General features: G+C 44.3%; 1 protein-coding gene across 3 annotated transcripts in view; it reads left to right on the top strand.

The window, feature by feature from the left end:
• Positions 1-7,330: 7,330 nt before the first annotated feature.
• DLEC1 (DLEC1 cilia and flagella associated protein) overlaps positions 7,331-25,969 on the top strand; it is a 72,129-nt gene continuing 53,490 nt past the window's right edge. For 2 of the 3 annotated variants that reach the window (XM_045536600.1, XM_045536594.1), the window contains exons 1-5: positions 7,331-7,756; positions 12,054-12,204; positions 18,575-18,685; positions 19,662-19,861; positions 20,073-20,293. In XM_045536600.1, the coding sequence (XP_045392556.1) occupies positions 7,358-7,756; positions 12,054-12,204; positions 18,575-18,685; positions 19,662-19,861; positions 20,073-20,293 (1,082 nt within the window). In that variant the 5' untranslated portion in view covers positions 7,331-7,357. Of the gene's footprint in view, positions 7,757-12,053; positions 12,205-18,574; positions 18,686-19,661; positions 19,862-20,072; positions 20,294-25,969 lie in introns of those variants that run through there. The other variant, XM_045536608.1, reaches the window with a different exon arrangement.

Here is a 25,969-nt window from a genome sequence, read left to right as displayed (position 1 = left end):
TCTTGGCAAGCCAGACCTCCTGAAGCCCAGCTCCTCTTCCTGGGCAGAGCCACAATGAAATTCTGACACCAGTAGTTGAGATAGCTTCATCTCAATCATCACTTCTATTTATTCAGGTCATCTCCCAGCTCTGAGCCCCAGGCCCCAAACCAGGGCATTATCTGGGATCTTGGCCTCTCCCTCTGCCCCAGGTGTCATGGTAGGGGCTGTAGCCAGATCTTCCTTTGCACAGCCTAAACCCACCCCACACAAGCCCTCCTCTGGCCTCTGCCACAGACATAGGAGCTGCAATCTCCTCCCTGGCCCGACATTCTTGGGCAGGACACAGCTGACTCAGAGCTGGCACATATCACTAGGTTCTGCCAGAAGCAAGGCCTGGGCTCCCTCCCTGCTCAGAGAAACCTGGCAGCTGCTGCTCTGCCCTGTGGATCAGTCCTCACTCCAGTCCTCTCCTCTCCTCCCCCAGCTGCCTGCCCCTCCTCTCTCCCAGGAGGTATTCTGCTTCTTTCTGCTGGGTGGATGCCTGTGCGGAGAACTGCACATCTGTATGTGGAGGGGCCGGGGGAGGCACAGCAAGAGGCTTTGTACCCAACCACAAAGTTGCTGGATCCTATTCTGCCTGCCCTCAACTCCAGGGCCCTCTGTGGGCCTAGCCCTGGCCAGGTGCCTAAATCATCTTCTCACAGACTAGTTCTCAGATGCCTCTGCAAAATGCCCTGAGATCCTGTGACTCACAGGGCTCTGCGGCAGGCTTAGTTTGGGTGTACAAAGGGCCCACACATGCCCAAAGACTAGTTTTATAATGGTAGAGTTTCAGGCATCTCGCCAGCCCAACACTGCCGTCCCTAGTCTTCAGTGTCAGGGTGAAGGTGGGTGTGAGGGGTGGGGCTTCTGGGATGACTGGAGACAGGGGAGAGAGGCATAGTGTTAGTGCCATACCTGCCTCAAGTCACTTTCCGTGGCCCCTCCACCATCACCCTCTCTGTATGCCTGGGAAGGGGGGGGACTATCAACCCAAGAATGCCAACTTTCAGGATGCTCAGGCTCCAGGTGTGCCTCTGTGCTGGCCCTGCCTAATCCCTCCCCTATGAAACTCAAACCTATGCAAGTCTGGGTAAGTAAGGATCAGGTTTATTCTGCCCCCTCCCTGTCTTAGGGTCCCTGTTCCAAGCAAGGCACTGGGGTGAAAGTGCTGCTTAAATCTTGACTCTGCACTTTCATGTGAGACTTTGAACAAGTCACTTTGCTTCTCTGAGCCGTATAATTGGGAGCTATAATCATCCTTAGAATTGGCTAAAATTATGGATGTCAAGTACAGGGAACAAATAAGTATCTTCTAGAACACGAGCTGGAATCCCATCTTCCCACAGCCATCCCCTGCCTGGTCTCCTCTACAGATCCTGGTGGCCACAGAGCCCAGCCTGGGGCTCTTGGTCTAAGAGCATGCTCCTGCTGCCTCCAAGGGCTGGAAAACTGCATCTGGGTTTCCTCCAAAGGGTCCTGGACCCAAATCTGGACACATCAGGGGAAAGGTGAAGGCTTCCCCATTAAGGGAGCAGCTATGGCAAAGCTGGGGTCCTCCGGTCACACAGGGTCAGGTCCTCAGGAGCTGACTGTGCAGGGATCTAGGATGCCATGATGGACCACAAGGTTGCTGGGGCTGTCAATAGTCCCAGGACAGTATAGGATTATTTGGGGTTACTTTTCCATAACTATCTTTGTGGGATTTTATTGTATATTCATTTGTGAATGTAACTGTGATGTTTATTTGCCTGTAGACTAAGCCCCAACGCTCACCTCCACCCTGTAGACAGAGTGTGGTGCTTGGTGCAGGGGAACAGTCAGGAGACTTGTCCTCAGACCCTTAGCTGAGGGAGGAGGTGCAGGCCGACCCACCCGAGGGAGGATGCACGCTTAAGGAGTGAACTGAAGAAGACACTGAAACCTCCATTTGAAAACTGTTCTGCTATTTCACTTATATACAAGTATTTACTGAGCAGCTACTGTGTACTGGGCACCGTTCTAGAGGCTTGGGAATCATCAGTGAACAAAACACACCAAAAATCTTGCTCTCCTGGAGCTTAAATACTAAGGGAAAGAAAAGAGACACTATTGTGAACATAAAAAAGTGAACTGAGTAGTATATTAGAAGGTGATAAGGAAATTGAAAAAAGTAGAGTAAGAGTGTTCAGGAATGGGACAGAGTTAAACTTTAAGTAGGGTAGTCAAACTGGATTTTATGGGGAACGTGACATGTGAGCAAAGACTGGGGAATGAGCCATTTAGAGATATCTAGGGCAAAGGATTCCAGGCACAGGCACAGGGAACAGGCAGTTCCAAGGCCCTGAGGCAGGAGCGAGTCCACTAAGCTGGAGGACCAGCAAGGAGGCCAGGGTGGCTGGGCCTCAGAGAGCGAGGAGGAGTGGTAATGGGAGAAGACTGGGAGGTAACAGGGACCAGGTCCTGTGGGGCCCTATAAGGGCTTCCACTTTTATTGTTTTAATTTTTATTTATTTATTTTATTTTATTTTACTTGATGTTAAGATCGATTCATAGTCTCTTTGGTTCATCTATTCAGAAGCTTTCAGCCTTGTAGGGCTTCTGTTTTTACTCTGGGAGAAATGGGAGCATTTGGAAGGCTTCAGGCTGAGGAGGGACATGACTTGACTCATGATTTAGGAAAATTCCTCTGGCTGCTGGAAGAAGTTACCATGGAGGGACAGGGCTGAAGCAGAGAGCCCAGTGAGGAGACTCTTGCGATAAATAATTGAGGCGGGAGTGGATGGTGGCTCAGACCTCAGTGCTAAGAGTGCGGGTCATGAAGAGTGGGGGGACTCCAGCTCCATTCTAAAGGTAGAGCCAACAGGACTTACTGGCAGGGGATGTGTGAGGAGAGGAGTCAAGGAGGGCTTCAAATCTGAGGCCCGGGCGACTGGAAGGACAAAGTGCCCATGAACTGAAACAGGGAAGCTGAGCAGGCGCCAGCTCTCTGTTTTGGACACATTAAGTTTTGAGGTCCCTTCAGACATCCAAGATGAGATGTCAAGTACACGATGGCTGCACAAGTCTGGAGTTTAGGAGGGAGATGTGAACAAGGCTGCTCATTATGGCATTATTTATAGTATCAAAAAAGAAAAAAGTAGTCCTCCTTGAGTTGCTATGGAATGCAATAAGTGAAAAACGCAAATGGCAGGACAGTGTCAATGTATAACATGATTTCATTTATGTTTTTTAAAAATTAAAAAATGGCTTTATAGATATTGGTGTTTGTATAGGCAGGAAAAGTAGCTGGAAGTATACAGAAATAATCTAATAATCTGGGGGGAAGGACTGAGAGAACACTTTTTATTCTTTATGTACTATTTGAATTTTTTTTACAATAATGATGTAGAACTTTTGAAATTTAAAAGTAACATAATTTTTTTTGTTTTTTATATTTTTATATATTTTTTATTTTTTATTTCAGCATATTACGGGGGTACAAATATTTAGGTTACATATATTGCCCTTGCCCCTCCCGAGTCAGAGCTTCAAGTGTGTCCATCCCCGAGACGGTGTGCACCGCACCAATTAGGTGTATATACCCATCCCCTCCCGCCTCCCATCTGCCCGACACCCGATGAATGTTATTACTATATGTGCACTTAAGTGTTGATCAGTTAATACTAATTTGATGGTGAGTACATGTGGTGCTTGTTTTTCCATTCTTGTGATATTTCACTTAGTAGAATGGGCTCCAGCTCTATCCAGGATAACACAAGAAGTGCTAGATCACCATCATTTTTTGTGGCTGAATAGAACTCCATAGTATACATACATTACATTTTATTAATCCACTCATGTATTGATGAGTACTTGGGTTGTTTCCACATCTTTGCAATTGTGAATTGTGCCACTATAAACATTCTAGTGCAGATGTCTTTTTTATAGAATGCCTTTTAAAAGTAACATAATTTTTTGAAGGCCAAAAATGTGTGTGGGAACCCAGAGATTAAAAAAACAAACAAAAAATTGTGGTCAGTAGAACCGGTTATAAAATGAAAAGGGCAGCTCACAAGGAATTCCATTGGTGCTGATGAAGTCCCCATGGGAAGGGAGCTGCAGTGTGGGTCCAAAGGTGACCTGAGCCCTTTGTTACCCCAGTAAGGTCGGAGCCCTTCATTTATTCAGCTAGCCAGAGAGCAAACAGAAATTGAATGCTGGGCACGGTGGAACCAGGGATGAATCCAGTTTATCAGGCAGAGAGATATTGACAGAGGAAGGACATGAGGGTGGAGATAGGGGGTGCACAGAAGAAGGGGGAGAGCAGGGAAGAGAGTCGGTCAGATGGAAGGGGCTGTAGCATCAGATGCTGCTGAGAGCATGAAGAAGAAGAGGACTGAAAAGTGGCTGTTGCCTCTGGAGGGACTGGAGCGTTGCTGGTAACCTTGGCCTGGACAAGTACCAGCTGAGTGGAGGGGCACTCAGAGGCAGGAGAGACCTCACCCCAGCTTCTCAGACTCCCTGTGACTATCTCTGAGGCTGTCTGGAGGCAGGATGGAGAAACCAAAAGTAATGGCAAAAATCCATTGTCCTGTCTTTCCCCTAGGACAGAGACGGTGGCCAGGGAGCCTCCACCTGTGAGACTGCTCCTAACCGACAAGACCACTAGTTTGGGTAGGCCCACCCCTAACATGAGAGCAATGGAGTCCCCCCAGACAGTTCCACTTCTCTTCCCACCCACAGCTCCTTCCTGTACCATAGGGGGCCTCACATGCATGTGGAAAATTGGACAAATGGCCCCTTTGCCCAAGCTCCCTCCACTCCTGTTCCCTTCCCCCACCAAAGCTATCCCTTACTGCCCACACACACCAATTGCCCTGAGGGGGAGTTAAAGAACAGGCTGCACAGGCCCTGGAAATGGACTCAGGATATTTGGGCAAATACTTGTGCAGTCACAGGTACCTCGAGAGAAGGCACAGAGCACATCACCTTGCCCTGTGGCCTCCTGTGGGGAAGGGCGCGGCTGGAGGAAAGCTAGGGCAGGGCCTTCTCAAACACATAGTCCAGGGCAGGGGCCCTGGCTTCCCAGCTCTCAGGGCAGAAAAGGTACTGGAAAGGACAGATGAGGGAGCCAGGCCCAACCAAGAGAAGTGGAAGTGGCCCAGGTCTGTGGGCAAGCATCCTGGGACTCATCTCAGGAATGGTCTTCAGGCTGTAAGGTAAACAAACTCCCCCCAGAGTAGAGAGTGGCTAGTTTTATCCTGAAGCCATGGTGTGCCAATGGCGATGGTCAATGTGATATCCAGCTGCCACCCTGGACAACTGCAGTCCTCTTCCCATCTCAGTGGATGATATGATCACCCAAGTGCCTGTACACACAGGATACTGGGAAGTCATTCTTGGCCCCTCTTCTTTACCTCCCATTATCCACCAGCATGTCTTGTCAATTCTACCTTCTAGATCTACCTCCAACCCATTTCCCTCTCACCCAAGCTCCCTTCACCTCTTTCCTAACCTCTGCACTGATTTCCGAACTGACCTGGTGCCTCCTGACTCTCATCCATTCTCACAGCAACAGGAGCAATGTCAGTAAAACAAAGCTGACTATGGCATGCCCCAGCTTAAGACCCTTGACGGCCCTCCTACTGTCCTCAGAATAAAGGCCAAATTCCTTAATGTGGCCTACAAACCCCTTTATGCCCTGGCCCTTACCTATCAGTTTCAAATTTCTGCCCTCACACTCTTTAAGTTCCATTCCTTTCATTAACAAAATAATAATAATTTAAAGAGGTTTATTCTGAGCCAAATGTGTGTGACCAACCTGGAGCACATGGCCTCAAGAGGTCCTGAGAAAAATGTCACAGCCACTCCTGAATTTCTTTCAGTCTCTCCTGCCTGTGGTGTTCTCTCCCAGCTTTTGCACACCTGGGTCCCTTGCATGGTGTGCCCTTTTTCCTTCTCCCCTGGCTTACTCCTACTTATTCTTGTTTCATAACTTAAAAAAAAAAAGCTGAGGTGTAATTTATGTCGAGTAAAATTCATCCATTACCATGTCCAGTCCTGTGAGGTTTGACAAATCCGTATAGTTGTGTGACCACCATCACAATCAAGATATAGAATAATTCCATCATCCCCCCAATCTCTTGCCCCTTTGTAGCCAACCCTAGCTCCCATCCTCAGCTCTGGCAAACACTATATGTTTTGCCTTTTCTTGAATGTCCTATAAATGGAATCATTCAGCATGTATGTGGACTTTGGAGACTGGTTTCTTGACCTAGAATAATGTATTTGAGATTCATTCATCTATGCTGTTGTGTGTATCAACAGTCTGTTTCCTTTTTAATGCGGAGTAGTATGTATCATTGTGTAGATGTACTACAATTTATCCATTCACCAGCAGACAGGGCATTGGATTTTTTTGCAGCTTTTGGAAATTATGAATAAAGCTACCACAAACATCTGTGTACAAGGTTTTGTGTGCACATAGTTTTCATTTCCCTTGGAGAAATACCTAGGAGTGGCACTGCTGTTACGTGTAACTTTATAAGAAACTGCCAAATTGTTTTCCAGAGTTGCTGTACTAGTTTGTATTTCCATTCACAATACATGAGAATTCCTGTTGCTCCACATTCTCATCAGCAGTTGCTTGGCCCCTTTATTTATTCAAGTAATTTATTTTATTTTTTTTGCCATTCTATTAAGTGCATAATGGTATATCATTGTGGTTTTAATTTCCACTTCCCTGATGACTAATGATATTGAGTGCACTCATTCTTTTTAATCTCTGCTTGGTCTTCACTTGTTCCAAGAAGTCACGGGTTACCCTACAGACTAAGTTCTGTGGTTCCATGATAACCAACATTTATCTCTACCTTGGCCTTAACCCACTAAACTGCAGTTGTTTTACTGTTCTCCCCATCCACCATCCTTTGTCTCTCTCTCTCTCTCTCTCTCACACACACACACACACACACACACACACACACACACACACACACACTACTGTGAGCTCCCTGAGGGCAGAAGCAGCATCTTACTTCCTTTGGTATCTTCAGCTCCCAGCACACACGTGAAACACAGTCTCTATACAATAAATACTAAATGAGTGAATGAACAACTGCTGAACAAATCAAAAAATGGATGGATGAAAGTAGTTACTTAGGCAGAAGGTTTTGTAATACGACTGGCCTGGCTGTGTCAATTAACCTTCTCCATCGGTGCCTCGTACTTGGTGAGCTCAACTCTAAAACTGCGATGGCGAGGACGCGAATGTTGATGACGACAACACCGACGACACCGCCAAGAGGAGGGCCCGGCGGAAGGGGCGGGGCCGGAAGCAGAGCTGAGGAAGGGAGTTAGGGGCGTCTCAGTTGCCATGGAGACCAGAAGCCCTAAAGGGCGGAGGTCCGCCGACTCCGCGATCCACGAGTACGTGGAGACAACGTGGGCGCCAACCTTGAGTCCAGCGGGGTCCAGCAGCCCCAGCAAGCCCACCCGGAAGTCCTGCCGCGCCTACTCCGAGGGCTTCCACTATAGCTTCGCGGCCAGGCCCCGTCGCCTCACGCCGCTCACGCTCGCCCCGCACCCGGAGCCGCAGCTGCTTCGCCTGCGCCCCTCCTCGCTGCGCACCCAAGAAATTTCGCACTTGCTCACCGGCGTTTTCCGCAACTTGTACTCGGCCGAGGTGATCGGCGAGGACGTGAGCACAAACCTGATCAAGTCCCGCGGCAGCGAGAATGCTCGCCACGAGGAGTTCGTGGACGAACTACGGCAGGTAACGCGGCCCTGGCGCCCCGCGCTGCGGACATTGCGGGGGACCCAGGGTGCGCCTGCAGGACCCGGCACGTGCCAGCATCTGCTGAGGGCCAGGCGCTGTCCCAGGCTCTGGGGATGCAGCTGGGAAAGAGCAGATCAAGTTCATGCTCCAGCGGATCCATGTTCTAGTGGAAGGACACTCTGTATACACACACATATATCCGTAGCACCTATCCATAGTTCTCTGCGCGCATACACACATTATATGTTGCATGTATAAATGAAACAGCTTGGGCAGACAGCTGAATCGTTGTTCTCTGGAGGTGATAAAGCGAAAAGTCATCCCTTTTTGGGGTGCCTTTGTATCACAAACCACAATCTTTACTGAGACATTCGTGTCCAGATTTTAGGAAGGATGCCCAATATCTGAACAGCAACTGTGCTTCCTTCTCTGTACATGGAGGATACCAGATGACTTGGGTCCTCAGTGCTGAGTCTGCCTCTGCTGGCCAGATAGCTGTTGCCTCCCTTAAACTTGAGGGCACTCCTCCCCAACCTCTTACCCCGTGTGCCTCCTGCCTCCCAGATCTTCCTTTTTCTTCTCCACTCCATTCTATCCTCTACCTGCCCCATAAGTGACGTACGTCTCACCCCGCACATTCATTCAACACATTTCTTGAGTGTCTACTATGTGCTGTGTTCTGTTCTGGGCAATGGGAATGCAGCAATGAATAAAATGCAAGTGTGCAGCTCACACACACAACCTGTCCTCTGTAGCTTACATTCTAACTGGGATAGACAGACATTAACAAAATGAGTATCTGTGTAATATGTGAGATACTGATGGGACCAGTCTCACCCCCACCATGGGTTTTAGGCTTCTTGAAATCCAGCCAGGGCCTGTAGCTGGTACCCTCTGCTCTGTTCTTCCTGGGCTCTGACATACACTCTGCTAAGATTTCAGCCTACCTAGGCCAGACCTTGCCCTTGAACTTCTTTTTTTTTCTTTTTCTTTTTGGAGACAAAGTCTTGCTCTGTTGCCCGGGCTAGAGTGCCATGGCGTCAGCCTCGCTCACAGCAACCTCAAACTCCTGGGCTTAAGCAATCCTTCTGCCTCAGCCTCCCGAGTAGCTGGGACTACAGGCATGCGCCACCATGTCCGGCTAATTTTTTCTATATATTTTTAGTTGTCCAGATAACTTCTTTCTATTTTTTAGTAGAGAGGGGGTCTCACTGTTACTCAGGCTGGTCTTGAACTCCTGACCTTGAGCGATCCTCCCGCCTTGGCCTCCCAGAGTGCTGGGATTACAGGCGTGAGCCACCGCGCCCGGCCACCCTTGGACTTCTGACTCGCAATCCTGTCATTCACATGAGCCAGAATATGTGAAGCATTATAAACCCATAAACCCCATGACAAGTCTCCCAGTTCATTAGATTCAACCTCCTTAATATCTCTTCCATGAGTAGCCACCATACCAGGGTCTGAACTGGCAAAGAGTGATCCCTATTTCTGGGGGGGGGGAAAGCTTTGAATCTCTTTGAAGATAAAGGTAATACACGTTCATTACAAAAATTTCAGAATGCAGAAAAGCTTAAAGAGTGATCCTGTAGAAATACAAATATGCAAAGGTAGATTGACCTTATCAGTTATGATATATCCACACTGAAATACCATGAAGTTGTTAAAAAGAATGAATTATACCTATATTACAGACAACTGCCTGCTGTTTATCATTTATTTATTTTTTTAGAGACTCCAGGCTGGAGCACAGTGGTGTGATCATAGCCCACTCCAGCCTCGAACTCCTGGGCTAAAGTGATCCTCCTGCCACAGCCTCCTGAGTAGCTAAGACTGCAGGGGAGCGCCACCATGCCTGGCTAATTTTTTAAAAAAAAGTTTTGTGGAGACAAATTTTCACTATGTTTCCCAGGCTGGTCTTGAACTCCTGGCCTCAAGCACTTCTACCTCAGCCTCCCGAGTTGCTGGGATTATAGGTGGGAGCCACCACAACCAGCTGCCATTTATTAATTTAGCAAAGGAGTCATAGAACAGTGTTACGATAATCCCATTTATTATAATGCTATATATATGCATAGAAAAAAGCTGAAAAGTTTTCTACCAATATGTTAACAATGCTCTTAGGGGGCATTTAATTTTTTTTTTTTTTTGAAACAGAGTCTCACTCTGTTGCCTGGGCTAGAGTGCCATGGCATCAGCCTGGCTCACAGCAACTTCAAACTCCTGGGCTCAAGCAATCCTACTGCCTCAGCCTCCTGAGTGGCTGGGACTACAGGCATGCGCCACCATGCCAGGCTAATTTTTTCTATTATTTTTAGTTGTCCAGCTAATTTCTTTCTATTTTTTTTAGTAGAGACGAGGTCTCGCTCTTGCTCAGGCTGGTCTCGACCTCCTGAGCTCAAACGATCCTCCCTCCTCAGCCTCCCAGAGTGCTAGGATTACAGGTGTGAGCCACCACACCCAGCCTTCCATTTAAAATTTTCTTTGCATACTTCTAGATTGTCTGAACATTTGCAATGCATGTGAATTAATTTTATTACAAAAAAACTTTGAAAAGAGCAGGCATCTGTCATTCCACCTGTGTGATTCTTCTGTTCTTGTAACTATATTTCTCTTTCTTTTCTTTGTTCTTTTCCCTTCTTTGCTTCTCATTTGTCTGTGGATGTCACTGCCATATGACTGTGGAGGACTAGAATTCATTCTCCCTAGAGGAGCCATAATTACCATCCATCATGGAATGTCTCTCTTGACTGAGTTCTCCCACGGTCAGCCTCATTGGCTGCTGGTCTTCCCCAGCTCCACCTGTAGAAGTACTATATAGTCTATTGATTAAGAGCAAATGTTTTGGAACCATACTTCCTGGGTTCAAATCTCAGTTCCACATACCACCTGTATGACCTTGGGCAATCCTTACTACTGTATGCCTCAGTTTCCTCATCTATAAAGTGGGAATAATAGTAATATACACTCGATAGGTTGTTTTGGGGATTAAATGAGTCAATACAGTAAAGCATTTACAAAATTGAGCATTTACAACATGGTACATGCTCAGTAAGTGATAGTTGGTATTGTTATTTTTATTTGGATAAGATACTAATTCCTACATCCAAAAATTTGGGTCACGGATTATCAGCTTAAGGCACATGACACAAGGCATGGTAGTTTATATGTAGGGAACTGTCCCAGGCTACTGTCTCCTAAGAAGGTGTTTCCTTATCCCAAGATGATTTAGTCACCTCCTTTTAGCCTTCGTTATATCCTCATTCATATGCTATCATAGCACTTTTAAGACTCTGTTCCACTTATTTGTATCCTTGGCAGTTCCCTGCTGTTAAAATGTAAACTCCTTGTAAGCAAAAACCGTATCTGATTCATTTCTCTCCCCAGATGTACACGGTAAATAGGCAATAAATCCTTATTAAAAGAACACCTAAATAAACATCTTTGAGGTCCCACCAGCTCTAGGAATACAATAAAGCATACTATCCTCTACACAACCTTTTATTTTTTTAAGAGATGGGGTCTCACTATGCTGCCCAGGCTGGTCTCAAACTCCTGAGCTCAAGAGATCCTCCTGCCTTAGCCTCAGCCTCAGCCTCCCAAGTAACTGGGACTACAGGCACATGCCACTGCATCCAGCTAATGCAGATTATATTTCACATTTCACTGTATTTCACATTACGTCACAGACTATATGTCACACCTACAAAGGGAAGGGAGAGAGAGCAGGATTGAGCCATGGAAGAAGTGGAACTGAAATGGGCACCCAGAAAACCTCGGTAAATGCAGCAGGTTGCTCTGGAGAAAGTATTGTCTGTGAAAATTTCTCTCTTTGGGTCAGAATGGCCGGGACTTTATAGCCCTGCCTCTCTCAGTCACAGGATGTGGGTGCTACAGAAAGGACCTGGGCTCAGGCAAGCCCTTTCCAACAGCTTATGTAGACTCAGGGGCTGTCTGCTGACTACGCTCCTGTAACTAGGCAACAAGTCCTTCCTCAAACAGGGATCTGGGTGGCACCACAGGTAGTGTGCTAACTTGTATGGCAGCTCTTTTTACTGTGGAACTAGGACACAGGGTACCAAGCTTAGCTCTGTTACTGACCTTGCTATGAAACCTTTAAGTCATTTCCTCTATGGGTTTGGTTTCAGTTTTCACATGTTGTAGGTTGGACCAGATGGTTGTGATAGTTTTCTGGCTATTCTTCTATGTTTCCCTGGAAGCCCTGATGCTGCACTGTGGTCGAGTAAAGCTATGTAATCTTACCATATTTCTGTGCATTTGCTCGTTCACTCGCCAGATTCGGGAGCTCTATAAGCAGCGGCTGGATGAGGTTGAGATGTTGGAGAGACATATCATTCAGGCCCGGGCACGGTCCCTTGCGGAGAAGGAGCGGGCCATGACCCAGGCCAAAGTGCAGGTCCTTGAGGACCTCGTCAAGTTGCCTCCAGGTGTGTATAAAGAACTCCCATATGCCTGCCACTGATTTCCCAGCTGGTAATATTTTATTGTATTTCCTCCATTGTCCACTCTCTAGTCTTTTTTTGAACATTTGGAGAGCAAGTTGCAGACATGATGTTTCATTACTACAAACCACTGCAGTGTGTGTATCTCCAAAACAAGGACACTCCTGTATAATTAGCATACAACCTTCCAAACCAAGAAATTGGCGTCAGTGCAAGACTAACCTCCAATCCACAGATCCCTGTCAACCTAGATGACAGACAGAGGGAGGTTCTCTAAAAGAAAATGGTATTTGTTTGGGAATGGGCATTGCAATGGGAATACACATGCCATTGTAAACTATGTGCATATTCGGGGAGATAAAGGAAGACAAAGGTTTTTAAAGGAAAAATGAGGAAGATTGCATAATTCTTTTGAGATAATTATCCTTGGCTACAAGGATCAGTAACAAGATGGTGCCAGTCTGAGTGAGGTTGGACAGGCAGTTGCTGAGCAGATTTTTTTGTGTGTAAAGTTGCAATGACCTTTGTGCAAGATTGTGGGTTTGGCAAAATCTTTTGTGATGGTTCTTGTTATCAGGCATTCGTGCATGGCCTTTCTCCAAATCCATTGGTTAGGGTTTTTGACACTAGCGACTCCATTTTGATTCTGACAACCTTCACATCCCATTCCAATTTCACCAGCTATCCCTCTGTGGCTCTGTCCTCTCTGGCCCAGGGTCCGGTCCAGGAAGTCATTGTCACATCTCTTGTTTTGACTCCTTCGTTTGGAGCAACTCCTTTTCTTGTCTTTCGTGTTCTTGACGGTTCTTGACAGGCCTTTTATTCTGTAGGATGGGTCTGTGTGATGTTTCCCTGTGACCAAACTCAGACCGTGCATTCTGGGCAGCAATACCATTTGAGTTATGCTTTGTTCCTCTCACCATGGCACATCAGGCTCACAGGTGGTATTAGCCTCCATCACCTGGGCAGGTTGGAATCTTCCAGAGTTCTCCACATTAAATCCTCCAAATTAAATCATAATTGGTTAGTCTTTTGTGGAGAGGTATTCTCAGATTACACGAATGTCTTGTTTCTTGTCATAGCTCCATCATCAAACCACCAGTGTTCACTGAAAACTCTCTCTCTTCAATCAACTACCTCTATGGTGATATTTTTTAAAATTTATTTGTCGAAGAAATTGCTTTATTTTTCTTATAGACTTGTCCATAGTGTGGATTTTACTGATGTCAGCATTGGGGTGTCATTTAACTCAGCGGTCCCCAGTTTTTTGGCACCAGGGACCGGTTTCATAGAAGACAATTTTTCCACAGATGGGGGTGGGGGAGGCAGAACTCAGGCTGTGTTGGGGAGTGGCTGTAAATAAAGATGAAGCTTCACTGGCTCACCTGCTCACCTCCTGGTGTGCGCGCCCCCAAGTTTCATGGAAGACAATTTTTCCACGGATGGGGGTGGGGAGGTTGGGGGGGAGGGCAAAGCTCTGCAGACCAGTCCCTAACCCTGGTACTGATCTGCAGCCAGGGTTGGGGACTACAGATTTAACTTGTTTTTATGATCCCTGTATTTCCTGTAAGTCAGTAATAAGTTCTAAAGACTTTATGAGGTTTAGGTTCAACTGGGGTAGGGGGTGAAAGACTACTTCATAGGTAGTGCTGAGTGCTTCCCTAAAGGGGTACATGATACCTGGTTATCTATTTTTTCATGATGCTGACAGCCTTTTATTTTATTAAGGGTTATAAATTATAATAAAGTGCTAATGGTAATGATAATTCTATAATTCCTTTTTCATCAGCTGAAATACTTATATAAAGAGAAACTTTTCAGCAACAACTTTGATTACCCGAAGGTATGGGCAGGATTAATTCTTTCCCTTTATTTTGCCAGTTTTTAAAATAATAAGTTGTTTCTTCTAAAATCTTCCAGAGGTGACTGAGATTTGTTTGGTTGTTTTAGTATCATTATGAACTCATGGATATTATGACTATGATTATATTTATTATCTTTACTAGTGCTCATCTTTGACCAGTGAGCCTTTTCAGGTTGACTCCTGACTCTTTTGACAATCAGTTGTCTTTGATAAACTTTCTTGCTTCCTGGAAGGATGTTCCAGGTTCATCTTGGGTATTTCTGGCCCCAGAACTGGAATCAGACATTTTCCCAAGAAGCTCTGGTTCCTTTTATCTCCCTTTGCCCCTCAGAGACTTTGATTTTTCCTCTTTCATTCCTGAAAATTACAATTCCCAGTGAAGTAGGCAGAAAGGACAGTGTGTTTAGGAGACCTGTCACATGTGTAGCCTAGAGGGAAGGATCTAAAGGGAGGAAGAAGTGGAAGATACAGTGCTTAGAAAGGCTTTTACAATTATGGGCACCTGCTAGGGACCCTATGCTATGTCAGTTGCTCTGCATAGGTTATCCCATTGAATCCTTCCTAAAACCCTATGAGGTAGGTTTTCTTTCCATTTTACAGGTACAGGAACTAAACAGAGAGAGATGATCAGATAACGTCCCCAAAGTCTCACAGCTCGGAAGGGGTGGGACCTAGATTTGAGCTTGGGTGTGTCTGCTGTCAAAACCCATCTCTTTCTTCTACTGGAAAGAGGCAGTTGTTGACTAGGCACAGTGTTTCAGGGGTGTTGATGACATCTTTTAGGGTGTGGCCCTGAGCAGGAGAAAACCTATTGTTTGTGAGGCCTGCTGCCTCTGGGGCTCAGGTCCCCTTAGTGAACTCCCAGGCACAAATCTTCTATCTCTTCCTGTCCCCCCCCCCACCACAGCAGAGCGTGGCTGCCTGGTCTCCTCAGCTGTGGCCCAGATAACAATGTGGATTTTGGCAGAGATTACTGTTAGTAAATTTGCAGGAGTCTTTATTGATTATCTGATGTTCCCTGAGCCCTGGGACTCAGATACTGTCCCTGTCTTTTTTTTTTTTTTAGCTAGAGATGAGGAGAGATTAAATGATTAACTATTTGGTTTTTTAAAAATGAAAGTGGAATAAAATATGGAGAACTGGGAGACATGCATGAGTCGGGAGTTTTTCAATGACATTCATTTTATTTTTTACCCAAGATAATATTAAGTTACAATCAGACATTGTCTGCCCTGGTTTCTCAGCTTTCTGCTGGTAATGTGTCTTTCTTTTATTTCAGAAGTAGCAGAAGTAGAGACACCAATACAACTCCACAGATACCCCTCTGGTCTCTGCTTCTCAGAGCAGGGCGAGGTGACTCTTTTATTACTAAGATTAACCGGCAGTGAGGACATTCCCAAGAAACTTTTCTTATTTGAGGCACAGAGGCAACCTTTCTCTGTTGGCTGATAAAAACGTCACAAGGTGGAAAACATGCATAAATTCGCAGAGGGAGGAAAATGAGAATTCTGCAAAACATCTTGTGCTTTCATTCCCATCCCTTGCTGGCAGCTTGTCCATATTACATTTTGGAGAGTGGAACAGTCACACCTTGCAGAGCCATGCTCAGGAGCCATAGCCATAGGGTCGATGTAGGAAGCCCACCCTTCCCAGATGGGAGAAGATGGTCAGAGGGCCCGTGCAGGGTTTTCCAAGGCACACCTGGCACATGTCCAGGCCTGAGGAGGAGAGAGATTTTCCCAAGGTCTGATAAACTGACCCCAGCTTCTGCAGGCATAGCACCTAACCACCCACACCCTGGGGGAGGACTGTGGAGAGAATGGTATCGGATGAGAGAGGATACATCTCCTTTTCATGTGGCTTTTACCCTTTGTATGGAAGTCTTATCTTTTGATATTTCAAATAGACCATCACCAAAGCCCTTGAGAACTGGGCTGGATTGTGTCAACTTGGCATTGCTGCTACTCCCTGCTGAAGTCTCCACTTCCAGGGAGAGAACAGGGACTACATTGTTCAGAAAGCACTCTGCCCTGCCCCCCCCAGTGGTTCCAGGATAGATCTGCTGATGAGAGGCCCTTGGTGAGTTTTGGAAGGGAAGGCCATTATTCTCAAGAAGCAGTAGCAAGGAGATGATTGAGTGGCTGTGAGTTTTGAAGCAGCTTCCGGATAACTTCTTGCGAAACCCCTGCTTCAGTGCTGCTGGCTGACGTTGTTAATGATGGTGTTCTTAAGTCTGTTTGTGTTGCTATAAAGGAATTCCTGAGCTAGATAATTTATAAAGAAAAGAAGTGGATTTGGCTCATGATTCTGCTGGCTGGAAGACTGGGACTCTGGTGAATGCCTTAGGTGGCTTCCCTCATGGCAGAAGGCAGAGGGGAACCAGTGTGTGTGGAGATCACATGGCGAGAGAGCACATGAAAGTGAGAGTGGAGGTGCCAGGCTCTCATGGCAACTAACAGAGTGAGAACTCACTCACACCCAGCCCCCGGAAGGCATTAATCTATTCATGAGGGATCCACTCCCATGACCCAAAAACCTCCCATTAGGCCCCACCTCCAACATTGGGGATCAAATTTCAACATGAAGTTTGGTGGGACTATAGCAGAAGGCTTCCCTGACTTTCTCTTCCTCATTCTGTAATCCCCTGTATTAAAACTTTTGCATTTGATATACATAGAGTGGTTTCTGTTTTCCTGATTGAACCCCAACTATTTCAGTAACTAGACTACACCTCAAACCCTCAATATATATGATGGGGGGAACACGTGTTCTTCACTTATCTCATCTACACCCTTGGTTATAGGGGACCTCCAAAGGGAAAGACCATTCAAAGGCACTATATCTTAAGATAATGTTGGTTAATGGAGCAAGCAACACGGTTTGAAAACATCCAAGTCTTCCATTTATCCTACTTATTCCTTAATTTTTATTGAAGTAATAAATATATGTGGTTTTTAAAAATCAAATGGTTTAGAAGAACTTCTAATGAAGCATTAAAAAGCCTCTACCTATAGATGTCATTATAAATTTGTCCAAATGCATAGAATGTACAGCACCAAGAGGAAACCCTAGTATAAAACATGGACTTCAGGCGATGATGTTGAGTCAGTGTAGTTTCATGGATTATAGCAATGTACCACTCTGGTGGGGGAGCTGATAATGGGGAATGCCTGGATGTGTGGGGGCAGGGGATACATGGGAAGTCTCTGTACCTTCCTATCAATTTTCCTGTGAACTTATAACTGCTCTAAGGAATATAGTCTATTTTAAAAAAAATCCTCCACCTCACCTCTCCCAACCTCTGTCCACTTGCCAAAAGTAGCCATTTCTAGTTTTCTGGAGACCTATAAATAATGTTATTTATATGTTATATAAATGATATGTCTTTGCTACTGTTTCTGGACTCACCAACCGTAGATATTAATGATTAACTTCCTCCTCTGTTAGATGAGGTTTTTTTTCTCACGGGTCTCTGGGTCAGTGGGGGATTGGCTGATCTGACTGGGCTTGGCTGGCTGAACTGGCGTGAAGCTGTGGCTCCAGCTGGGCATGGCTCCAGTGGGGTGTGGCTCCTTGCTGTCCGTTGGGCTCAGGTCTGCTCCACATGGGTTCATGCTGGGGTCCAAGATGAGAGTCAGGGAAGCTCCTATCACAGTGGTGGCAGAGGCTCAATGGGGAAAGCTCAGCTGTGAAGCACATTCCATACTTTGCCAACATCTTATTGGCCAAAGCATGTCACATGGCCAAAGTTAAGGGTGAAGAAGTGCTCTCTGTCTCTAGTAGCAGGGACTGCAAAGTCACATGGCAAAGTGCCTGGATACAGAGAAGGGTGAAGAATTGGGGCCATTTCTTCAATCTGACATACTTCTCTTAATTCTATTTTGTTATACTCCCTCTGTGAGTAACAACATTGTAGCTGAAGTAATACCACAACACACCTTTGCCCAAAAGTTGGTCTCTCTTAAGTGAGTGATAAATACTTAACTAATTAGTTTCTTTTTTTTTTTTTTTTTTTTTGAGACAGAGTCTCACTTTGTTGCCCGGGCTAGAGTGAGTGCCGTGGCATCAGCCTAGCTCACAGCAACCTCAGACTCCTGGGCTTAAGCGATCCTACTGCCTCAGCCTCCCGAGTAGCTGGGACTACAGGCATGAGCCACCATGCCCGGCTAATTTTTTTTTTGTATATATATTTTTAGTTGGCCAGATAATTTCTTTCTATTTTTAGTAGAGACGGGGTCTCGCTCTTGCTCAGGCTGGTCTCGAACTCCTGACCTTGAGCGATCCACCCGCCTCGGCCTCCCAGAGCTAGGATTACAGGCGTGAGCCACCGCGCCCGGCCTAATTAGTTTCTTAAATGTTAACTTTCTCGGGGTTCTGAGAAGGAATTTTGTTAGATAATTTAGGTGTGGAGGATGAAGAAAGTTGGGGTGCAGGTTCTTCCACATCAGTCTGGCTTGAAACACCTTTGTCCTCTCCCTCCCTTCTGTGTAGTGAAGACTGTCTTCAGATGGTGTATAGACAGCCAGTTGCTACAGAAACATCATTTGATCTGCCCAGAAGATTACTACAGCGACACAGTGCCATTTTGCTCTGCACCTAAAGGTAATCAATGCTCCTGTGCTCTCTCAGAGCTTCTGATATCATTGCAGGGAAGTTTTGTGATAGCAGGGCTACATTGGCCACCTGTGCTGCCATTTACTTGCTCAGAGATCTTTTTTCTGCTTTTCTTTAACTTTTCTTTCTTTTTTTTTCTTTTTGGAGACAGTGCTCATTGCAACCTCAAAGTCCTGGGCTCAAGCAATCCTCCTGTCTCAGCCTCCAAAGTAGCTAGGACCACAGGCCTGTGCCACCATGCCTGGCTGATTTTTTATTTTTATTTTTTTTATAGAGACAAGGTATCATTATGTTGCCCAGGCTGGTCTTGACCTCCTTCTCAACTTTGGAGCTGAGAAGGCGTTTGGTGTGGGAGGATTGGGATCCAGAGAATTGAGGGTGCTGATGAGAAGAGTTCCACCGATGGCCTGAGCTGCATAGGGAAGTAAGGCCAGAAAGCTGTAGCAAAATCAAGTGTCATGGAGTGCTAAGACATTTAGTACTTTAAAGTTAGTTGGAAACCCACTGTCTCAGGCAGGTAAACGAGACTGTAGCTAATGTGTTGAGGATCTGCCAGGTGTTGTGCTAAGAGATCTGTGGTGGTGCCAGTTTCATTGCATTCCTGCCAGCAATGAATGTTCTCATTTAACCTTTGGTGGATGATCTTATGTGTGTAAAAAGCTAAAACAAACTTTGATTCCTTGTGTGAACATGCGTGTGTGTGACAATGGTCTGTTCACATTCTTTGACTGTTTTGGAAAACTGGAAAATATTTTAACACTCTAGTCCTAAGTCTTAAATACATAGGATAAATTCTAGGAATAATTCATATGCTGAAGAGCAGTTACATCTTATGTGGTAAATGGGAAAGCTCAGGAGAAAACATCAAGCTAACTGTGGTTTTGGTGGTTTTATTTGATCATCTTATAAACATCCATCTCCTCACCTTGGTGCAGTAACTCAATTTGTTTCCTTGCTGCCATAGCCATCTTCCTCCCTGGATGTTCAAAACTGACATTTAGTTGTGAGAAGCGTTCTGTCCCAAAGAAAGAGCTGAACAAGAAGCTTGAAGTTTCATGTAAGCAGCAGCTTGTTAAGTTTGAAGATGAGTTAGACCACACTGTGGACAGCCTGTCATGGGACTCAACTCCTAAAGTCAAACAAAGGGCCAGAGAAACTGTCAAGGTTAGTTGAAGCCTGTGCACAGTGGTGTGTGGGGGCAGCGGGGACAGGGAGGCAGTGAGGGGGAGGGAGTTCAGACGACACCAGAAGTTGTGATGAATCCACAGCAAAATAGAGTTTGCATTGGTCTGCTGTGGGTCATGCAGTTGACAAAGATGTCAAACGCACAATCCCTTTACCTGTCATTGACTCTAAATTTTTGTGTGTTTCAAAGAAGACAAGTCTGGCAAAAAATAAAAATTGGATGAACCACTTACGTGTGCCACAGAGACAACTAGAGCGACTTCTGCTTGCCAGAATGGAGAGTCGGAACCAGTTCCTAAAAAACCCTCGGTTTTTCCCTCCTAACACTCCATATGGAGGGAAGTCTCTTGTTTTTCCTCCAAAGAAGCCAGCACAGAGAGGAGAATTCCAGAGTGTAGAGCCAGAAGAGAGGTATGTCTTTCCTTGACTTGCACTTTCCGGAAATCTGACCCTTTAGAGTAAAACCTAGTAGGTCCTGGGTCTGGTCTGGCTATAGAGGCTCTTAGACTTTTCTGTGGGAGGGTAGCAGTATCAGACCAGAGCAGGGCTTCAGGATCACCTATAGATGTGGCCTTTGGACATCTCTCAGAGTCCTGGTTTTATGCTTTTCTTTCTTTTTTTTTTTTTTTTGGAGACAGAGTCTTGCTCTGTTACCCGGGCTAGTCTGCCGTGGTGTTAGCCTAGCTCACAGCAACCTCAAACTCCTGGACTTAAGCAATCCTTCTGCCTCAGCCTCCCAAGTAGCTGGGACTACAGGCATGCACCACCATGCCCAGCTAATTTTTTCTATTTTTAGTTATTTGGCTAATTTCTTTATATTTTTATTTTTTTTTATTTATTTTTTATTTTATTTTTACTTTTTTTATTTCAGCTCATTATGGGGGTACAAAAGTTCAGGTTATATATATTGCCCATACCCCCCCATCCCCCCGAGGCTGAGCTTCAAGTGTGTCCATTCCCTAGACAGTGCGCATCGCACTCATCACATAGGTATGCACTCATCCCCTCCCCCCATCCCCCCCAGTCAGAACTTCAAGCGTGTCCATTCCCCAGACAGTGCGCATCACACTCATAAAGTAGGTATACACCTATCCCTTCCCCCCAGCCCCCACCTCTGTCCGATGCCCAATTGGTGTTATTCCCAAATGTTCACTTAGGTGATGATCAGGGAAACCAGTTTGCTGGTGAGTACATGTGGTGCTTATTTTTCCATTTTTGGGATACTTCACTTAGTAGAATGGGTTCGAACTCTCTCTAGGAGAATCAAAGAGATGCCATATCACCATTATTTCTTATAGCTGAGTAATATTCCATGGTATACATATACCACATTTTGCTAATCCATTCGTGAATTGATGGGCATTTGGGTTGTTTCCACATCTTTGCAACTGTGAATTGTGCTGCTATAAACATTCGGATGCAGGTGTCTTTTTAATAGAATGACTTTTGTTCTTCTGGGTAGATGCCCATTAATGGGATTGCTGGATCGAATGGTAGGTCTACTTGAATCTGTTTAAGGTATCTCCGTATTGTTTTCCATAGGGGTTGCACTAGTTTTCAGTCCCACCAGCAGTGTATGAGTGTTCCTGTCTCTCCGCATCCACGCCAACATGTATTGTTTTGGGACTTTTTGATAAAGGCCATTCTCACTGGAGTTAAGTGATATCTCATTATGGTTTTGATTTGCATTTCCCTGATGATTAGAGATGTTGAACATTTTTGCATATGTTTGTTAGCCATTTTTATATCTTCTTTTGAAAAATTTCTATTCATGTCCTTTGTCCACTTTTTGATAGGGTTGTTCGATTTTTTCTTACTGATTTTCCTGAGTTCTAAATAGATTCTTGTTATCAGTCCTTTATCTGATGTGTAGTATGTGAAAATTTTTTCCCATTCTGTAGGTTGTCTGTTTACTCTCATGACTGTTTCCTTGGCTGTGCAGAAGCTTTTTAATTTGATCAGGTCCCATTTATTTATTTTTGTTGTTGCTGCGATTGCCTTAGGGGTCTTGTTCATAAATTCTTTGCCTAGGCCAATGTCTGTAAGAGTCTTTCCTACATTTTCTTCTTCAATTCTAATAGTTTCCCACCTAAGGTTTAAGTCTGTTATCCACTGTGATTTGATTTTTGTGAGAGGTGAAAGCTGTGGGTCCTGTTTCAGTCTTCTACATGTGGCTATCCATTTTTCCCAGCACCATTTATTAAATAAGGAATCTTTTCCCCAGAGTATGTTTTTGTCTGCTTTGTCAAAGATTAGATGGCTATATGAGGATGGTTTTTGTTTTTGTTTTTGAGACAGAGTCTCACTTTGTTGCCCGGGCTAGAGTGAGTGCCGTGGCGTCAGCCTAGCTCACAGCAACCTCAAACTCCTGGGCTTAAGTGATCCTACTGCCTCAGCCTCCCGAGTAGCTGGGACTACAGGCATGCGCCACCATGCCCGGCAAATTTTTTTATATATATATATTTTTTTAGTTGTCCAGATAATTTATTTCTATTTTTAGTAGAGGCAGGGTCTCGCTCAGGCTGGTCTCAAACTCCTGACCTGAAGCGATCCACCCACCTCGGCCTCCTGGAGGGCTAGGATTACAGGCGTGAGCCACTGCACCCGGCCGAGGTTGGTTTTATATTTGGATTTTCTGTTCTGTTCCACTGGTCTGTGTCCCTGCACTTGTGCCAATACCAAGCAGTTTTAATAATCACAGCTTTGTAGTATATTTTGAAGTCTGGCAAATTAATACCTCGCATTTTGGTTTTGTTGCTTAAAATTGCTTTTGCTAAATGGGGTCTTCTCAGGTTCCATACAAAGCGTAAAATTATTTTTTCTATATCTGTGAAAAATGATGTTGGTAATTTAATAGGGATTGCATTGAATCTGTAGATAACTTTGGGCAGTATAGACATTTTAACCATGTTGATTCTTCCGATCTACGAGCATGGTATGGTTTTCCACCTATTTACATGCTCTGCGATTTCCTTCCTCAGTGTTTCGTAGTTCTCCCTATAGAGGTCCTTTACCTCCTTAGTTAAATATATTCCTAGGTATTTTATTTTCTTTGTTGCTGTTTTGAAGGGTACTGAGTCCTTAATTTGCTTCTCCGTTTGACTGTTATTGGCATATATGAATGCCTCTGATTTGTGTGTACTGATTTTGTATCCTGAGACTTTACTGAATTCATTTATCAATTCCAGGAGTCTCTTGGTTGAATCCTTGGGGTTTTCTAGATATAATATCATATCATCAGCAAAGAGTGAGAGTTTGATCTGTTCTTTCCCTATTTGGACTCCCTTGATTCTGCTCTCTTGCCTGATAGCTCTCGCAAGGACTTCTAATACTATGTTGAAAAGTAATGGGGACAGTGGGCAGCCTTGTCTGGTTCCAGTTCGAAGTGGGAATGCTTTCAGTTTTTCCCCGTTCAGTATGATGGTGGCTGTGGGTTTGTCATATATGGCTTGTATCATTTTTAGATAGGCCCCATCTATGCCTATTTTGTTAAGTGTTCTTATCATAAAAGGGTGTTGAATTTTGTCAAATGCTTTTTCTGCATCTATTGAGAAGATCATATGATCTTTATTTTTGCTTCTATTTATGTGGTGAATTACATTTATAGATTTGCATATGTTAAACCATCCCTGTATCTCTGGGATGAAGCCCACTTGGTCGTGATGGATTATTTTTTTGATAAACACTTGGATTCGATTTGCTAGGATTTTATTGAGAGTTTTTGCATCTATATTCATAAGGGATATTGGTCTGTAGTTTTCTTTTTTTATTATATCCTTTCCTGGTTTTGGTATCAAAATTATGTTGGCTTGGTAAAATGTGTTGGGGAGAATTCTATCCTTCTCGATGTTGGAGAATAGTTTGTGTAGGATGGGCACCAGTTCTTTTTTGTAGGTATGGTAAAATTCAGGTGTGAACCCATCTGGTCCAGGGCTTTTCTTTTGGGGAAGGTTTATTATTGCTGTTTTGGTTTCAGATCTAGATATTGGTCTATTCAGGAATTCTATTTCTTCCTGGTTGAGCCTGGGAAGGCTGTGTGTTTCTAAAAATTTGTCCATTTCCTCCACATTTTCCAATTTGTGTGCATAAAGATTTTTGTAGAATTCATAGATGATATCATGTATCTCTGTGGCATCGGTAGTGATTTCTCCTTTCATGTTCCTGATGGAGGTTATTAAAGTTTTTTCTTTTCTGCTCTTGGTTAGTCTAGCCAGAGGTGTGTCAATTTTGTTTATTTTTTCAAAGAACCAACTTTTTGTTTTATTAATCTCCCTTATGGTTAGTTTGTTGTCCTTTTCATTTAGTTCTGATTTGATCTTAATAATTTCTCTCCTTCTGCTGGGTTTGGGGTCAGTCTGTTCTTCCTTCTCCAGCTCTTTGAGTCTATTCATTAGATTGTCTATTTGTAAGTTTTCCGTCTTTTTGATATAGGCATTTATGGAAATAAATTTTCCTCTCAGGACTGCTTTAGCTGTGTCCCACAGATTTTGATAAGTTATGTCTCCTTTGTCGTTTAATTCAAATAATCTTTTGATTTCCATCTTGATTTCTTCATTTATAAAATAATCGTTCAGGAGAAGGTTGTTTAGCTTCCATCACTTTGAGTAGGAATGAGAATTTCTGTTAGGGTTCATTATTACTTTTATTCTGCTGTGATCTGAGAAGATGCATGGTATAATTTCTATTTTTTTAAATTTTTTAAGACATGCTTTATGTCCTAGGATATGGTCAATCTTGGAGAATGTCCCATGAGCTGATGAGAAGAAAATATATTCAGTGGATTTTGGGTAGAATGTCCTGTAGATGTCAGTCAGGCCCATTTGTTCTAGCATTCTATTTAAGTCCATTATTTCTTTGTTCATTTTTTGTTTGGAGGATCTGTCCTGTACTGTCAGCGGCGTGTTAAGGCCTCCAACTATTAAAGTGTTGTTATCTATCATTTTGTTCAGATCAAGTAGGGTTTGCTTTATGAATCTGGGTGCACCTAAGTTGGGTGCATATATATTAAGTATAGTTATGTCTTCTTGTTGAATTGTACCCTTCACCAGTATATAGTAACCATCTTTGTCTTTCATTACTTTTGTTGATTTAAAAACTAAGTTATCGGAGATTAAAACCACCACGCCGGCTTTCTTTTGGCTTCCATTTGCTTGAAATATCGATTTCCACCCTTTTATTTTCAGTCTAAATGCATCCTTGCAGGTTAGATGAGTTTCCTGAAGACAGCAGATACTTGGCTTGTATTTTTTTAACCATTAGGCCAGTCTGTGTGTCTTGAGTGGGGAATTCAATCCATTCACATTTAATGAGAGAACTGATAAGTGAGACTGATTTCTGTTCCTCATGTTGGGTTGAATTTCATTATTCTGTTTTCTCTCTTGAGCCACTGTGATAACTGAGTTTTTATCTTCTCTTGAGTAGTTTTATATTCATGGGTCTTTCTTGTGCTGGTCTGTGTGTAACTCTGTTTTGAGTACCTCTTGGAGAGCTGGTCTTGTCTTGGTGAATTCTCTGAGTTTTTGTTTATCTGAGAATGTCTTAATTTCACCTTCATATATAAAGCTGAGCTTAGCTGGATGTAAGATTCTAGGCTGGACATTATTCTGTTTCAGAAGAGTGAGAATGGGGCCCCAGTCTCTTCTTGCTTGTAAGGTTTCAGTTGAGAAATCTGGCGTGATTCGGATGGATTTTCCTTTGTATGTTACTTGTTTCTTTCTCCTTACAGCTCGAAGAAGGGCCTCTTTAGTGGATATTTTGGTCAGTCTGATAACTGCATGACATGGTGTCTTCCTATTTGGTATGAATCTCCCAGGGGTTCTTTGAGCTTCTTGAACCTGTATATCTAGAGTTTTGGCAAGGCCTGGGAAATTTTCCTCAATTATATCTTCAAATAGCTTATCCAAACCTTGCTTATTGTCTTCTTCACCCTCAGGAATGCCGATAACTCTCATGTTAGGCTTCTTCACATAATCCCACGTTTCTTGTAGACTCTGATCTTTTCTCTTATTTCTTTGCTCCATCTCTGTGACTGACTTATTTAATTGGAAAGTGTTATCTTCGATCTCTGAGATTCTTTCTTCTGTTTGA

Source organism: Lemur catta, chromosome 1 (genome assembly GCF_020740605.2).
Source record: "Lemur catta isolate mLemCat1 chromosome 1, mLemCat1.pri, whole genome shotgun sequence".
NCBI lineage: Eukaryota > Metazoa > Chordata > Mammalia > Primates > Lemuridae > Lemur > Lemur catta.
This window is presented reverse-complemented; position numbering and strand designations above follow the sequence as displayed.